The sequence below is a fragment of the Larimichthys crocea genome, chromosome III (assembly GCF_000972845.2).
Source record: "Larimichthys crocea isolate SSNF chromosome III, L_crocea_2.0, whole genome shotgun sequence".
NCBI lineage: Eukaryota > Metazoa > Chordata > Actinopteri > Sciaenidae > Larimichthys > Larimichthys crocea.
The window spans coordinates 45,748,095-45,766,505 of record NC_040013.1 but is presented as its reverse complement, the minus strand read 5'-3'; the positions used below and the strand labels follow the sequence as shown (position 1 = coordinate 45,766,505).

The following is an 18,411-nucleotide window of genomic DNA, read 5'->3' as shown; positions in this document are numbered from 1 at the left end:
AACCACACCTTGTGGGTTTTTTTTTTTTTTGCAGGCAAAAAACATTGTGGGGTTTACCTCCTCACTCAGCCTGGAGTGCATAGGTCAGCTGGCACCGGTTCTGCCTGAAGCAGTCCAGCATGTGTTTTCTTCTCTCATGATCACTTCTTGTCTACACGGACGGGGGGGCTGAGCAGATCAGGATGTGAGCTTCACAAGCTGACTGACTTTTAAGGAGGAGCTGTGTGAGTTAGTGTCATGCCTGCTGTGCTCACATCTGCCTGCGACACTGCTACCCACACACACACACGCACACACACACATCACAGAACAGAGGCAAGTCTCAATCAGTAACACAGATGACCAGTAGGAGGTCGGTCAGCGGTAGCCCATCACCTCATCAGCCCACACTGCCACATTATACTGCGTGCAGCGCATAACATGGTGGCTGATTTTCTCTGGCTTAAATCAGGACCAGAGACCTTCTAAGAAAATACTTTGTTACGCACATGGGGAACTTCGGTTAAAGGTCCCATATTGTAGCAAATAAGATTTTCTTTTCGATATAAAGCAGCTCTTAGTATCAAAATGTTCAATTCCTGGAGAAATGCACATGCATTGTATTCAGAAGCTCTGCCTTTAATCGAGCTGTCAGGACTTCTTTGGGGTTGTTAGCCGTTAGGTGCCACTAAATCCTACACACTGGACCTTTTAGGGAATTTTTGAGGGATCTATAGTAGATATATTTACACTTTCACCATTAGTGCATTCAAACACAGTGGCAGACAGTCAATGTAGTCCACTGTACTGAAATAGGAAGTTATTTTAGATGCTAATTAGCATGAAAGCTGTTTAGTGATATCATTGTTTTAAGCTTATAACCATACAAACTCCAAGTTTAGACCTGTGGAACTGACAGACCTGAGCTAATGTCAATTTGATTTGCAGTTTCATATTTTCCTCCAAATTGTTCAGTCCCAGTTGAATCAACACCTCTGTGACATTGTCTCAACAAAGAGGAAAACATCATGTTATCAGAAAGTATTCCTGTATTCCTTCCAGGGCTGTTTTGTTGCATTACATTACACGGGGGTTTCTGAGAGTACATGCTTTTTTTACAAGGCTGTAAAACTGTTCTCTCATTCAACCGTGCTCCCTCTCAGGACTGTACCACACACAGGACATTTCTATCAATCAGCAGAACACACATTTACTGAACAAGGCAATGAGCCAAAACATCTAACTGTGCCATTACACATATTGATATAATAAAATAAAGTAAGATGAATGACTGCAGTGCCATGAGCTGGGTGTTTTTCTGATATCGGACTCCTCCGCCTTTGCCTCTGCTCTGATGTTCCAAATAGATAAACTGGAATTCCAAATGAAACATTTTCATTTATACATCACAGGCCTCTTTTCTTCTTCTTCTTCTTCTTCTTCTTCTTCTTCATTTGCACAAATTGAAGCATGCAATAGTTGATCTTGATAATAATTTTAGTGGCTTTGTTAACCATGTCCAATTTTCTGTGACAACCTTATATGCAGTTCAGCAGAGCTGTTATACTTTTATAAGAAAACACAACTGTGCAACAGGCATAATAATAATAAAAAAAACTATTATATGCTGATTCACGAGATGTTGTGACTACTCTGTTCAGAGTATCATTGCTTTCCAGTTTTCGTGACTTTTTTTATTGTCAAAAAACACACTTTCGTTCTCTTGGTTTTTCTTTCTAATGGAAAACATCCGTTATGTTCTGTCGATTTTAAAAGCTATGACTTAGTAGTACCAATCCAAAATACAGTACAGCCACAAAGTATCAGTAATGTGTTTTTTTATTGTTTTGGCTCTGTACTCCAGATGGATTGGATTGAGAGTGTTCAAAGCAGCAGTGTAGCTCTAGGAATGGCAGTGCCAGTCAGTTCAGACCAAAATATTGGCCATGAAACTGTGCGCTAGAGTTCAAGCTCCCAAGAGGATGAATCCTGTTGACTTTGGCGATCCCTCTGATCTTTCCTTTAGCGCCACCATTTGTTGTTTTGAGGGAAGTGTGTCACCATTTGTTGGATTGATTGATGTGAAATTTTCTAGGCATTCATGTTCCCCTGAGGATGAGGAATCATTTGCATCGAGTGTAAGAATCAAAATCTTACTTTGTCAAATATGTTTACGACCAAAAACCTGCAAAATGGACGACCTGCCCATCCTGAGCTTCAAGTGTACTTTGTGTTTTGTGCTAATTAGCATGCTAACCCTAACCTCAATACTTTGTCATTTAGAGTATCATGGCATATAATTAGCATTAATAAAGTTCAGTCCCACTGAGCCTGTAGACTCTTGTTTTTTAGGACTGTGCACAAGGAAAGCGATCTTATACCTCCAGACAAGACAACCAAGGAGGTTTTTGCCTGTCAGTCAGTCACCTGAGGATGTCTTTCCAAAGACCAGACTAAGAACGAAAAGCCCTCAGAAGCTAGAAGCAAGCAAGAAGTGTACCTCATCAGGGCTTTGTCTGCTGCTGTGTGTGGGTTGTAGACTTCAGCCAGTTATTGATTGTAAAAGGATGTGCAGCTAACCATTAAATGTGACGACTTTATGTCAATGTTATGTTAATGACTTTCTGTCCCATCACAATGGGAGACTCTGCAGTACCTCCACTGCTCATCTAATGTATAACACATCTCAAAATTATGTTTTAAGCACTTTAGCACTAACCTTGTCGTCATTGTTTGACTTTAAATCAAACCGCAGAGAATCGAATCAAATCGAGATGGAAGGGGTCTCTGTGTTAATACTTTTACGATTTAACTTAAATGTAGCTGAACTCGTGCTAACGGCTTCCTTCTCTCTCCCTTTTTCTCTCTTTTTCCTCACAGTGAACTTTGACCACTTCCAGATATTGCGGGCCATTGGGAAAGGGAGCTTTGGGAAGGTAATGTAACCTCTATCTTTCATGCAGTGGGCGTACGCGCTCTGTTGCCTTCAATTACCCCCGCACGTCATTATCAGACGGAGCCTGACAGAACGGGCTGCGAGAGATCACGCCTTAGTTCTCACGATATTATGGCGCTTTAAAAGATAAATAATTTTTCCATTTCAATAATAGCCATAAATACAGCTTATGTAATTCTTATTATAAAGTCATTTAGAGGACAGCCAATTTACTTTTCATGTCATGTCAGCCTACCTGTTGGGAGTTTTGACCCCACGTCTCCGTTTAATTACAGAGCAGCATAATAATGTGGCTGCGTTTGTCATCGTGCTCAATAGTTGGACTGACTACAGCAGGGAGGGAAACTTGGCAGGCGTGTATGTGTGTGTGTCTGTGTGTGCTGCATATTGTGAGACCAAATTACTGCAGTTCTTTTCTACCTAGTCTCAGGTGCCAGTATCATCATTGTTGGCCATTGTTAATAAGACAGGCACGTTGGATTAACTTGTGCACCTTTTGTTAGTTGAAGAATACCTTTGTGTACATTTTGAATGCCTGTATGAGACTTCAGGGATGAGTTCAGGGCGTAGTTGGTGTGTGTTTGTGTGTGTCTGTGTGTGTCGATACACGATTGGGCTCTGGAGATTGGAATAGTTTATCTTCATTTTGAATGCCAAATATCACATCTAATATTTGTTCATTATACTCGTGTCTGTGCACGTCTTTGTAAATTCTTTCTCCTTTTCTCTCTGAAAACACAATCTTTTTTCAAAAACATGTCCCTCTGTTATATGGAAAGTCATCGCCCGATGTGGAATACATTACCATGTGAATTTATGTAAATTTTTTACTTATTTCTTTGTTCCCTCAAGCTGCTGTCACTTCCCTTATGATACTAAAGGGAATCTGCAGCATAAGCCGGGAAACACGCTGCGCGCAGGTCTAATGTTTTGAATAATTGTAGTTTTTAGAGGGGCAATAAATGTCACATAAATAAATGTTCATTCATGTTTCTGGTTTTAAAATTCAGCTTGAAATAAGCCGCCGGATGTTTCTGGACACTTCAGCTTCTTCTGCATCAGACACAAGAAGCCAACTGCTTCATCCAAGAGGCTGGGGCTTCCTGTTATGCAATATCTGTAACACAGTCGTGTTTGCACTACGCGTGTGCACACACAGACATACTACACTCCCACAGTCAGACAGATGCTCACAGCCACATCCAGATAAAGTTTGTCCTTGTTGGAGGTCATCCTGTCTGTGTTGTTTTGGCCCCAACGTGGACTCGCTCTGCCTTCCTGCTGTGTCTGAATATTTAACAGCACGAGTTTTTAGCTTCCCACTGGACACACCAAGGCCTGTGCTGCTTTGTGTAAGCAGGAATGTTGTTAGGAGTAAAGAAAATGCGTAAACAGCGACCTCCTACTAGCATTCATTACAAAAAAAAAGAATGCATAATGTTTTAAGATTTGCATCAATTTCAACTTTTTGCACCAAAAAGTTTAGGATAAACCTGCTATTATACTAATATTTACTCAACTAAAAGTGGTTAAATAATTTATGATACAATGATTTGATGCACAAATCACTATAAATGACAAAATCACAATATAAAGATGTGTGTGTGTGGAGAGAAATACAGAGAGCGAAGTCCAGAATGCAGCACAGACATGAAGAGGTATTTACTTCACACTGTGAAACATGATCTGTATATTCCAGCTTGTGTAGGTGCTCTTAGAAAATGGGTTATTTGGTGTGCAGCACTGTAGATGTGTGTGTGTGTGTGTTTGGGGCTCGTTCTAGCTCAGCAGGGAGTCATGGGGGAAGTTAGAGCCGAGGAAAGAAGGCAGCCAGAGGGGAAGAAGAAGAAGAAACCTCCTCTTCCTCCAAAACACTGGCTGCACTCTGCTCCTCATCTCTCCGGCCTTATTTCTCTTTCCATCTGTCCTGTCTGACACGTGGACAGTATTCATGTTGGCGTGTTAATCTCCCACTCTCATTCTTTCACTGCAAGAGCTTCCCTCTTTGTCGTCGTTGTCTGATGTTTGTGTGGATGACACTTTTCTACATTTCAGACTGTATTTTCTGTCTCACACTGTTACCACATTAATGTGGAGGTCTGATCTTAATGTCCCTTTATTATTAAGGTTGTCACAATACCAGAATTTGGACAATTCTCGATTGAGGCCACAGCAAAAAGTCTACTTAACTCACCTTTGCATATAACATTGTAATAATGTTAATAGTATTCAATATTATGTTGATAGTAATTAACATATTATTACTATTGGATAAATTGTGCAGCCTCATGTTGATCTGATTCTAGATCTGTTTCTTCTTGTAGCTGCAGTACTTTTGATACTATGAAATCATAGTATCATATAATTTTAAACTTGTCATATGTGAAGTTATTTGTTTCAAAACTGTGATCACAGTCAATTCAGAATCCAACCAATCAGAATATGACATGAAGTGACGCAGCATTGTCTGTTGCTTGTTACACTGGTGCCACAGCCGCTGGTATAAACCTCACAGGTTATATTTGATGCTTCTGCTCCCCGTCCTATATTTGAATCTTCTCATTTATGTCTTTATAGACCAATAAAAAGTGGAAGTGTTGTTTTCACACCGCTGACAGTTACAATATTACTACAGTTGGAGAGTTGCCTTCCCGTGCAGACAACACATCTTGGCTTTGCATCGCAGAGCGATGTTAAATGAATTTTTCATATACTTGACCAACACTTTAGTTATTATTTATCTGATCAGAACACAAAGGAAAAGCTTCTTTTGACATTTTTATTTCAATTATTTAACTAACCGTATTATTTATTAATGTATTGAGTTATGTTTCTGATTGTCTGATTTTCTTAGTATGTATAATCTTAAGTCAGTTCCTGGGCTCCATAGACATCTTCAAAACTTTATTTTAACAGTGCAAAATCACTATGTTTCATATAAAATGGACTGAATTCTCCATTTTGTGACACAGGAAACAAGCCACAGTCCACAGGGTTAAACTGAATCTTAGTGATCCCCCACCTGCCATATCCCCCGTAGCAGACTCATGTCCAAGGGGCTCAAACACGACAGGGTCCAGACATGTCTCAGAGCCTCTCGAACTAGACGGCCTACTTACTCAAATCTCACTCTTTTGCCTAGAATCACTCTATTTTCCACTTGCTTGGGGCAAATCACCCCCACCATTCCTTCATTTGATATATCAGCACAGGTACCTCTCTGCCTCCCTTCCTCTCCTTTTAATATATCAGACCCTGTTTCTCCCCCCACTGCTCGACTCACAAATTCAATTTAAGGGTGTTTTATGGGCTTGACGGTAAAGAAAACCTGTGTTGGCAATGCAATATAGTATTATTTAGACTAAAATATGGCATTAATATTGTTTGAATTCCCACTCTTCTGCCTTTTGGAGCATCTGTCCTCCACCTGGTGGGGGTGAGGAGTGATGGTAGCTGGGTGTGATTATTTCCACAGCAGTGGTGGATATAGCTCATTTGTAACACGCCTGCTAGAGGGCTTGATGGCCAGATACAGCACCAGAGTCGGGATAATTGCCTGCTCCCCCATGCACTCTCTCCTCCTCTGTGTGTTCCCCACGAGCATCACACTTTTGCCCCCCCCCTCCCCATTGTCACTCCATCTTCTCAGGCTGTATAGGAGGCTGTCGTTTCCGCCGCAGGGCTCATTAGGGCCCGTATTGAGAGAGCTTGATGGGGGGTGACATGACAGTCATTGGCACTGACAGCGGTTCACTGACAGCTTCTTAATGCCAACAGTCAGATGGACAGGTAAACATCTAAACAAAGGGAGGAGGCCGCAGAGGGAGGCGGATGGAGAGAGACAAGGAAGGTCAGAGGTAGTGCTGGAGCTCAGCTGGTGGTTTGTGCATCCTCATACTCTGAACCACGCACACACACTTCACCGGGAATAAATGTCCTCATTAAGACAGCAATGGAAGTAGAAAGACAGACGAATAGAGACGGGTGAAATAGGTGGGAGTGGAAGAAAAAGAAATGTTACAGAGAGGACACCGAGGGAGGCTGTGACACCCTCATCATATCTGGGGAAGGTACCAGCATCTGTGGAAAAGGTCAGGAGATGATGAGGTCTTTGTTAGCATTTTCTCTTTCCGTTAGCTGCGCAGGTCTCCCAGGCAGCACACGGAGAGTCCTCATGCATCTGAGGACTATAACAGCTGAGCCTCATCTTGCTCATAAGGACCTCTCCCTCCTCTTTACATTCTAGCTGCAGGTGTGAAGAGTTGCCCAGATGAGAGTTGGTTTTGCAGAGTGCAGCTTTGCAGCACAGCCCAGCCGCAGTGTAGCCCTCGGCAACCTATTAGCCCAGAAATGTATACTCTTCCATTACATTTCACTTCTATAGGCTTCACAGTACAAAGCTCCACTTAAAAAGCAGAGGCCATATGGATAAAATAGCTCCTGGACTCAAAAAGAAAACTGCTTGAACAAAACCTCAAGAGAGCTCAGAAATCTTTGAAATGCCCCATTTCCATTTGTTTTGTTGCACATATATAATTTTACCCATCTCTTTTTTGTTGTTGACACATTTAAAATGTAGAAAAAAAATAGGCCATTTGGAGGCGTTAATATTAACATTTCCTGCCAAATATATATATATATATATATATATGCTATGAAATGAGAATGGCAGCAATTATGTGAGCAAGAAAGCTGTCATGACCTCTACAATGTTTCACCGCAGTCTGCATCTTATTTCATCATCGTCCAAGTATGCTGAAGTGTGTCTTTGTGCATAGACATGACTACACACATTAATGAGCGATGTATCATGCGTATTGTATCTTTTCCTACTAATAACGGTTAAATTCTTGCTTGTCTTCATTATCATTCCAACCATACGTCCCTGGAGAATACCACAGTAGAGTTTCAGTATTCACATGTACTGTGTCATTATTAAACTTCACTGCCTGCGTTAGCCAGAAATAAGAGAATGTTTTGTTCCACCTCCACATTTTTTGATATCTCTGCAGGTCCGTGGAGAATGAATTGTGAAAGTGTGACGGTATCCAACGTTTTTCTTCCGATAAGGTTACATTTTCTGATTAAAATCTGAAACTTTGATAAAATGACTATAATTAGCTTTAAAAGTTCAGATAAGGATTTCATCAACCTGCAAATACATTTTCCTTTCATCACCAATGCAGCTACACTAGCCTGGAAATCATTCAGAGACTTTAAGTGTTTGATTTATAGCCTTTGAAGATGCTATGAATTAACATTTTGATATGTATAGTATGAATAGCTGCATTTTTATCATCATTAATCAATGTGTTCAAAAGAAAGAAGTGCCAATGTACATGAGCAAACTTCCCCAGACAGCCACTGTCAATATCTTATCTATCTAACCAGCCTCAGGAAGTGTTCATGGGGTTGTGATCTGATTCGAGCATAACGGAAAAGTTTCTTTTTACATTTTAACAGTATTACTCATTAATGTTTTTAGTCATATTTATGACTTCTCTGAAGTTTTTATTACATTATGTCAGATTCTGGGCTCCATAGACATCTTTAAAATACTTTCTTTGCCAGACCAACAGTGTAAAACGCCTAAAACATTGAATTTAATATAACAGATGAAAGCAGCATGTTCTCCAACAGCGACTGTCCAACAGTAACTTATCTAAGTAGCCGTAGGTTGTGTGCATTGGGTTGTGGTAAGAGTAAAACTCTTCATTTAAAGAGTTTATAGGTTGTTGTATTTTCCTTTAGCCTTTCTAGAAGAGAAGGAATTGATTAAAATGTGTTTCTCAAACATAAACTTTGCAATCATATGTCAACGTTGTCAACAGCTCTGTCCCATTTCTTTACTGAGTTTTGGGAAGTTTACACTCTAGCAATTGTAGCTAACCTGACATAGCATCATGGTCACCAAACAGCTTGGCTAGTGTTGTGGGGAAATTGCTGAAGTAAAAGGTCAATGGTGAGGTCAGGAGGGAAGAAAGTGTTCAGGAGCCTCTGATGTCTTATGCTGTAATATTTATTAATGCTTGGCCAAGGAGAATTAGAGACACTCTCAAAGTTCATCAGAAGTGCCTGATCGGTCTCACATTCTGCCCAACTCATGCTGGTGGATAGATTTTAAACCCCAAGATAACACCACGAATGCTATATGCCCAGAATTAGTCAAAGAGAATGTCTTTACCCATGGAGGTGTTATTGTCAGCTCATTCTAGTCTGAAGACACAGATGTCTGTTTACGCAGATTGGAACGTCAACGGCAAGCTATGAATTATGTCTAAGAAGGCAGCAATAGGTCTCTTCAACCCTGGCCACCACAGTGTTGAGATAGACTGGCACCTACTGTTCCCAATCAAAGTCAAGCAATTGATACTGCTGACCTCAAGGCTCACACGTCACCTTGTGTAACCTAAGGATACGCCGTGAAAATGCATGCAAGTGTGTAAATGGTTTTCTTCTTTCTTTTCTTTTTTGAGTCCGCATGAAACATTAAAACGTTTGTTGGTTTTCCAACCACAGACACCATAAAACATGGATGTCATATAAGTCATGAAGTTCAGTGTAGTGGGTCAACTCGTTTTGTAGCAATTGGCCATTCTAGGAACTGCAGATTTGAGCACTTCCACATTAGAATGGAAAGATTACAATAGATTTATTGATCCCTCAAGAGGAAGTTCTTCACTCGAGAGATGGTGGAGTAAACAGCAGCCACACATAGCTGTCTTCTGGGAGCTAGTTAGGGGTTCAGTACCTTGCTCAAGGGCACCTTGGCACTGCCCAGGAGGTGACCTGGAACCTCTCCAGCTATTAGTCCACCCTCCATACTTTGGTCGATGCTGGACTTGAACCAAGCCAAATCCCTACAGACTGAGCTACTGCCGGCCCATGGCTTCCCTCATAGTCATGGAGTTTCAATGAAGTCAATCAGGTTTCAACACTAAAAAATTTTTATTGACAAATCTTCCACCATCATCCTTGCAAACTGCATATGCACTGTGGACTGTGACAGTAATTAGGTGAGGGACGGCTTAGTGAATCAATCAGTTGTGAAAGCTAAAGTGCTCATACATTTGACAGAGCACATATATGTATGTCAGTGTTAGTCCCACAGGGATATATTCTGAACTGAGTGACGTTCTCTTTAACAGAGAGTTCAGGCAGTGAAACCTACAGAGAATGGCACAAGCTGTCAGACATGTGAACTTAAACACCACATCAAACCCCCCATCCCCCAGTTAACAAGACAGCAATCAAGGTAACAGACATCAATCTTTATAATGGTCAGTTTCATCACTCATTTATATCGTAGTTTCATTTTAAAAGAAGACTGTGTATTATATGTCAGGCCATGGCATCTTGAGTTATCAAACAGCATGTGTTTCCATCGTGGTAATATGGAACAAGATAGCAAATAATCATGTTGATGAATATGTATGATATATTCCACCTTTAATGAAACACGTAGCTACACCATTTGGTGCATCTTTAGTCTCCTTTACATTCTGTGATGCATGTAATCCTCATTATGCCACCCTTATACTTTCCCACCTTCATGCACGAGTGACTTCAAAGTCTTTTAGTGGGTTTTATATAAATTGGAGGTAAGCACTTACTCGAAACAAGCTTGCTTACACATTTGAGCTTTGAGAACAATTTTCTGCCGTTTGCAGCTTTCCCCCGGGGGCATTTTAGAATTTTTATATCATTTGAATCAGCGGTGTACATGTTCTTCTGTTGTTGTAGATATGCATAATGTTTAAGTCTAATTTACTCTCTGTTTTCTATCTCATTTCTGTGGCCAGAACACCAAATAATTGGAATTGAAAGTCAGTTAAAAAATATTAACACCAATCAGGTATGGAGCAGATTGGGTATCAGCCATGACAGCAACTATTTTGATTTTTCTTCTTGTACTTCTACCATTTTTTAACCAGGGAGGGAGAGAGAGAGACAGAGAGAGAGAGAGAGAGAGACAGAGACAGAGACAGAGAGAGAGAGAGAGACAGATAGAGAGACAGAGAGAGAGAGAGAGAGAGAGAGAGAGAGAGAGAGAGAGAGAACATGCAACAAGGGGCCACTGGTTGGATTTGAACCCTGGGCCTCTGTAGCAAGGACTGTGCCTTTGTATTTGGGGCGTATGTTCTACCGGGTGATCTACCAGGGCACCTGTATTCTTACCATTTTTAACTATTTCTGACATGTTTTTTAGAGAAAAATGATGAATGGGTTTGTCAAGGAAGTTATTGCCAAATGGCAATAATAGGTGAAGACAATAATACACAAGAAGTACTCAGCCTCATATTATCAGATTCAAAATTTTGGAACTGGGACTGGATTGGTTCTTTTTATTGGCAGATACCATGAGTTAAGGTATCAGAGAGAAAAAGTTGGACTGGTGCATCGCTGCTATTTTTTTTTTTTCAGGTTGAAGAGTGTAAACCTTACCATTACTCAGACTGTTTCGACTTTTCCCCCAGTGACACCATACCCCTGTGTACTGTTCATTGATTTCCAATGGAGGCTGCTTCAAACACTGAAGCGCTCTCAGACTGTCAGAGGAAAGCAAAGCCTATGTGAGATCTTGATGTGCTTGCATTTTGTGTCAGCATATAATGTAAAGCTTATGGCATTTATCTGCACTTGACATGATTCTCACACCTCCGTCTTTTCTCATGCACTACAAAACTTCACTTTGCACAGTCTGAGAGAATTCTGATCCATGACTGTGCTTGTTAATGGTCATGCCTGCTGTAATAGTGCATCCTGGAGCTGTGCAAATGGACGGCCAAGCTCTGTAAACACTTTCATTTCCTGCAGGCTGACAGCAGCCGCTGTGGAGCAAGAGACATCCAGTGGAATGAACCAAATGAAAGAGCAAATTATTCCTTCTTCTCCCTGGATGACATGTTCATCAGAGCCTGAAAGTGTGTTTGCCTCGTTTTACTCTCTCAAAACACTTTTGCCCAAATGTAGCATTGGCAAGAGTGTGGTGTGTGTGTGTGTGTGTGTGTGTGTGTGTGTGTGTTTTCAGTTATCCTTTGCTTATACAACTCTATTTTCATTCACTGCGCCAACGATGAGTGTCAAACCATCGTACAGAACACAAACACAAGCTGAAAATTAATTAATCTGAGGAAATGATGGATGACAGAGCTTAATGTACAGCATATTTACGCTGAACACAAGCTGCTCTCTCCCTCTTCCTCTCCCCTTCTCTCTCCCCTCAGGCAGTGGTCTTCTATCTGTTCGTGTTTCCCCATGTGTCTCAGCCAGAGGCTTCTGGCCGACTTGGCACTTACCTGACCTAGAAAACAGAAAATCCGCAGCTTCCTGACTGAGTCCACTAAATTTAACACCCAACCTTTTTTCTCCTCTCTGCAAGCCTTGTTGTCCCAGGAGCTTTAAACCTTCTGACAACAATTGATAGGACTGCTAACTATAGCAGGAGAGCAGGGGGGGGGGGGGGGGGGTGAGAAGCAAGAAAGAAGGCGGATTGTAAAGGTAAACAACATGCAGCCATCTCTGGGATTTAACAGTGAAGCTTCGTTTGAAGCACAACATGAAAGAGGCTTTTTTGTGACTGAGTGATATGTTCAGCTAATAAGCATTTAATAAGTGTGTGTGTTCAAGAAGCGTGTAACGCTGAGGTTAACCAGAGGGAGGTCTGTGTTGATGGAGAAGAGGTGGAGACTGATGCAGAAGTCTGGGATGCAGACCTATTTCTAGACGTATGAAAAATTTAGAGTGGCAGAAAGAGAATTTGGGCTTTCATTTCTGTTTGTTGAGATTCACCTGACCAGAGGCCAGGCAGACAAGGACAGAGAGTAGCTGCAGGGCAGCCTGCTCTGATATATAGGAGTATGATTCCCAGAGATAAGGTATCAACATACTCCCTGATACTCTTTGAAGGTGGATGAGTAAGAGAGTCTGTCCCAAGACCTTGTGTCAACCTTTTTACCTCAAAATCATTGTCCAATGGTGTTGTGGTACCGTAATTACTGTAAATAAGTGACTGATCGATGCCTTTAATTTTACATATGAAGTCAATTAACTAGTCACAGTCACACTCTGAGCATGTAAAAATAGGGTAATAATAACTGGAGGAACTTGTCAACTTGTAAACTCAGAAAATTACTCAAGTGTCAGTCACTCTGGCTTGTTGGTTTGGGCTCAGAGACTACACTTTGTGGCAGAAAGCCTGTGTTACAAGCGGAGAACAGAGTTTGAAAGATGTGGGCGTCATGTAGGTTGGTGGGGAGTCTAATGAAAGACGTTTTGGAGAGCGTAGCATCCAATTTGTTTGGAGTTTGATGTGTATCAGGGACTTAAAGGACCGGTGTGTAGTAGCATCTATTGATTTAGTTGATGATTGCAACCCCCTCGTCTCAACCCCTCTCCTTCCTAGCGTGAAGGAGAAACTACACTGGCCTTGAAACATGCTAGAGCCAGTGTTTAGTTTGTCTGTTCTGAGGTACTGAAAAAATATGGTCCTTCAACATGTCAGACTCAAGCAGCAACCTCCATGCCTGTGAAGTAAAGCCTATGTAAAAGTGCCAAAAACTGCAGTTCCTTGAACGGCCACTTGAGGCTGGCTACAGAACGAGTCAAGTCCCCATGTTCAAATGTCCACCTTCACAGCAGAAACATGTTTACAGCCTGGTACAAAAAACTGTTTTGGTCTCTATAGCTAATTTCCCCGTTGATGACAACTGTACTGAGGGTGAATTTTTATAGAACTCACCTTTATATTAAGACTTAAAGTTATGCAGAATTAGGAGTGTGGCCAATTTGATAAACACGTGGGCACTGTTACTGATGCCTTGTTTGAGTACCCAGTCTTCATTCAGCTCAAAAACATAACAATTCTTATTTTCAGTTGTTTATACACTCATGAAAACGTAATGAATATTATATCCCAGTTCTAACATATTCTGTAAGGAGAACCCCTTTAATCTGACACGATGGACCTTTTAAATGTCTCTAATTTGCATTTTCATATGTCATCTGTGACAAAAGGGTGGAAAAATTCAAAAAACAGTGCACCCAAATTTATATTGACCCGTGAGTTGATATTGGTATAATGGATATATTTAGGATAGTATCAGAAGATATTTAAACACAATACAACTCAGTCAGGTAGCACTTCATGCATGCAGCCTGTAAGAAAAAAAATCAATTTAATTAACTCTCATAATAACACGACAACCAAAAACCCATATACTCTAGCCTCATATAACAATAACATATTGCTATGTCACCCAGCTCTTTATATATAACATAAAGCTGCTGCTGGGGTTTACAGCCACTGCCATATCTTCATCCACTTGATATTCAGCATCCTGTCAGTGTCCTCCAACACGACACAACATTCTGACCTGTTAGCGCCTCATAAGATCTGCTCAAAATATATATCATAACAGTCACAGGTGAAGTTTTGGTGGTAGGTGTGATTAAACATCTCCTCGTGATGGATGAAACACATTATTAAAGGATAGTAATCATCTTCCTGGTTTCCTATTTTGAGCATAGTTTGAGGCGTTCGCCCGTTCGTCCTGTCAGTCTTACTCTTCTTCATTATGTTCCACACCTCCTCTTTCAAGTCTGGCAGCATAGTTCTCAACGGTTAGGTATATCTCTCAAGTAAAAAAAGGGCTTTTTAATACCGCAGAACTTATTTTGTGTGCGGGCTGTTCGTGCCTCAGATGAAGTTTTAATGAAATCGAAGGAAAGCACCTCTTGGGTTTAATTAAGCTAAGCTAAAGAATTACCTGCATGACCTGATAGCCTGATGTCTTTTTAAAATTGGAATTCCTCTACCGTACTGGTCAATTTCTTTTACCCCAACTTAAATAGGATTCTTTTTAGTGGAGAGGATGATTTTTCCTCTGTTTTATTGTGAATTCTCTGAAGCCCTGTGGAATCATTATCAAGCGACCTCCCAAATTAACATCATCCACCCATCCAGTAAAGCGGGTGAAAAGGCTTGAGTTAGAGCTGGACAGGGAATCTCAGTGGAATATATAATTAGTCTCATGATCTGCGGTAGATAGGTCATACTAACAGATAGGTCACATTGAGTGGCAGTGAAGTTTTTACAGCAAATTTAAGAAGATTCACGCTTTATAGCGAATCATTTAAAAAGTGTTCCCATTTTTTATATCATGATAGCAATTCAACATAATGATATAATAGCTATAGCTCGTGTTGCCCGTTTTCTTGCAACAATATCAGTTACAGCATCTGCATGGTTTACTGTGCAGTCTCTGATGGCCTGTTGAATATGGAATACTGAATTATTAATGGATCACTGTTTGAAACAAGTAGCTGCTCCCCATCACGCTCCATAGAAATACCCATTGTTATGCTGTAATTTCTGCTCGTATTGTCTCATTAGGGCCCCTTAGAAGTTTTTAGAACATATGGGTGGATAACTGGTGGCTTTATTTAGAAAAATGGATGTTTTAATGTGTTGTTCAATCGCAGGAACGTGTTTCTCTGCCTGCCAGGGGTCCTGTCTGACCCTATAGAGATTAACTCCAGGAAGCAGCCCGTCGAACTCCTCGTCATTAGCACCGCTCTCCTTTCTTAGCGCTGATTAAATAATGATTGTGCTGCAGAAAAACAAAGTTAGTTTCATGCTTCAGAGCTCAAAACTATTAAAAAGCGAGCGACGGGTGCAAAGGATGCGATGAAAAAGGAGGGTTTGTTTGGACGCAGGTCTTTGAGCATGAGACAGACAGACAGGTGCTCTCATCTGTTCCTTCACGTGTGTCGTCCCTTCCTGTGAATTCCCCCACATCAAATGACTCTGTACTTCTAACGCCGTCCACAGAGAAATCGATAGGTCCAAGCCTTTTACGTTTGCAGTGTGTATGTGTGCATGCGTGTGTGTCGGACCACCTCTAAAAAGCTCTCTTTAGGAGAGATAAACAGGTGCTACGTGCAGCTGGTGGTCAGAGATTACAGCCAACGTTGTGACAGCATCTCACCCAGGGCCGGTGCTGTCGTCCTTCCTGCTGCTTGGAGACTTGGTGCCTGTAGCCAAGTATAAACCCTGGATACAGCCCATATGAATGGTCTTTTTTTCCCCCTCCCTTCAATTGTATTTGCTCATTAACCGCAGCACCATTCATGTTCCCTGCTGAATGCAGACAGAGCAGTCTGACAGCTGCCAAGCTGAATTCAGTCACCTGGACGATAACAGCAAGTTTTACTCACACGCTGGATGTAAATTTGGTCAAAACCCTTGTGTACATTCAGCACTCCTTATCAAGCAAGGGCCCATTTGAATTTTAATGGTCACGGTAAACAAGTGAATACAAGTGAAGGCTGCACAGTCGAGGATCAGTCGGTAATATTCCGTTTTTCTTTTTGTCAACGAATCCCATGAAAAGACCAGAACATGGAACAAAGCGTTGTTTGTGATACATGGTCTTCCTCTGTGCCGTAGAGCTCTGTTGTTGTCTGAAAACTATTAAAAACACATCATTGTGCTTCACTGTTGTGCTGGGTGACATTTTCCTTCATTACCGTGAACACAGGCACACCAGTGTGCTTTGAGTGAATTCCACATACTCTGTCTTGCTGGTGTAAATACTCACTAGCACAACAAATCAGCAGCTGAAAATAGTTCCCAACAAATATACTGTTTATTACTGCTTAAGTAACATTTATTATAAAGGCTTTAACACACAGCTATTTAAAATATGTACTGAGACTGCCCATTCACCTGTTTTGAGGGTATAAACCACAAAACACGGAAAATTCTGAAACAACAACACATTTTTTCTCTCGCTTAGTTGAGGTGGAAAGCAAAATGTGGCAAAGCGCAATGGAAACTGACTTAAAAGCACGTGACTAAACACACACAAAGGGCTTATAGACATGCAAATGTGGAGAGATGGTGGAGCGATGGGCAGCAGCACCCTGGAAGCAGTTAGAAGTTTGGTACCTTGCTCAAAGGCACATTGACAGTGCCCAGGAGGTGAACTGGCACCTCTCCAGCTACCAGTCCTCCCTCCATACTTTGGTCCATGCTGGACTTGAACCAAGCTAAGTCCCTACGGACTGAGCTACTGCCACCCAACATCGTCTGAAGCTTCAAATGAAGAGATGAAAGCATCAGATCTGTGTGGACCAATGAGGAGACTGTAATCTTCCTCAGATGAACACATGAAACCAACAGGAATGCCGTGGTTCTGTTACATTTTTCATGTGGTTTTCCACCCTTTGATGTTTGACAGATGATACAGTCTCGCTGATATCTTCTTCTGCGATGGTTTCACCCAACGTCAGAATTGACGGCACAAACTCTTTATCTTGATGATTATTATCTTGGTTGTTTCACATTACAAATATCTGGAATCATCATCTTTCTCTGTGCTCTTCTGACTGATTTGAAGTAGGCATGGATCCTTTGGATCTGTTGGATCAAAAGACACCCACACAGTCGGATAAAACAGATTAGACTGGGATTCTAATCTTTTAATATTCAAGATTTAAAGCCATGTTTTCAGGCGCTTAACATTGTCTAGTGGACAACCATCACGGGTTCCTTTTGTCGGATGAGTCATGCTGGCTTGAGGCTAAAGAATCCTATGCCAATTTATTATCCAACTCTTTCTTTCCCAGATGCCCAGCCAGGCAGCCAGTGGAGAAATTTGGCACCATCCGCTAACTCACCCCTAGCTTCCACCCTGCCTGTTCGAAAACAAAATGACCTTTATCTCTGACAAATATTCAAAGGTAATCTGAATAGCAGGTGTTCCTAAATTAGAATTTAACAATGAAAACCTCGCCAGTGATGTAATAGTAGGCTGGCTCATGCTGACCATTAGCATTTTGGAGATAATGTTATAGAATTAATTAGGGACATTTCTGTGTCCATTATTGCTTGGAGAGAATTGGTCCCAGAAGTCATTGCGCTGCCGGCGCCCCCGTTATACAGCGGTACGTCACAGCAATAGGAATCTTCCATCTCAACTGATTTCAATCTAGGTGAAAATGTCGGCATTCATATGCAAATAACTTGCAAAACACTCTGCCTCACACCTCTCGCCTGAAAATTGTTACTTTTTTCTGCTCTATGCTAAACTGGTCTAATGCATTGAATTGCTAATATGCTCAATGAATATATGAATAAATCCTTTTAAAAAGTCATCATTTCACTCAGCTGACCGGCTCCTGAGGATTCTAGATAAGATGGGGCTGGTGGGAGATGACTGACAGTGTGATGTCTGATTGGTGGAGAAACTCTGGCTTTTATACTCTACAGCTTTAGTTTCCTTAATAAAGAAGATCTAAAAATAGCAGTGTATAATTCAGAGCTCTGTAATTGTAAAGAGTAGCAACATAATATAGTCAACGCAGAAAAGTATATGATCAGGAAACCATGAATGTATTCCAAATGAATTTCATGTATAACATCTAATTTACTGAGTCATTTTGAAGGGTAGCAGCAGCTGCAGGTAGTCACC

The 18,411-nt window shown here is 41.2% G+C and overlaps 1 protein-coding gene across 2 annotated transcripts in view; it reads left to right on the top strand.

The window, feature by feature from the left end:
• Positions 1-18,411, top strand: part of stk32c (serine/threonine kinase 32C) — a 79,399-nt gene that overhangs the window by 26,283 nt on the left and 34,705 nt on the right. Inside the window, exon 2 of one of the 2 annotated variants that reach the window (XM_010739669.3) lies at positions 2,860-2,915. In XM_010739669.3, coding sequence (XP_010737971.1) covers positions 2,860-2,915 — 56 coding nt within the window. Of the gene's footprint in view, positions 1-2,859; positions 2,916-10,083; positions 10,191-18,411 lie in introns of those variants that run through there. The other variant, XM_027277493.1, reaches the window with a different exon arrangement.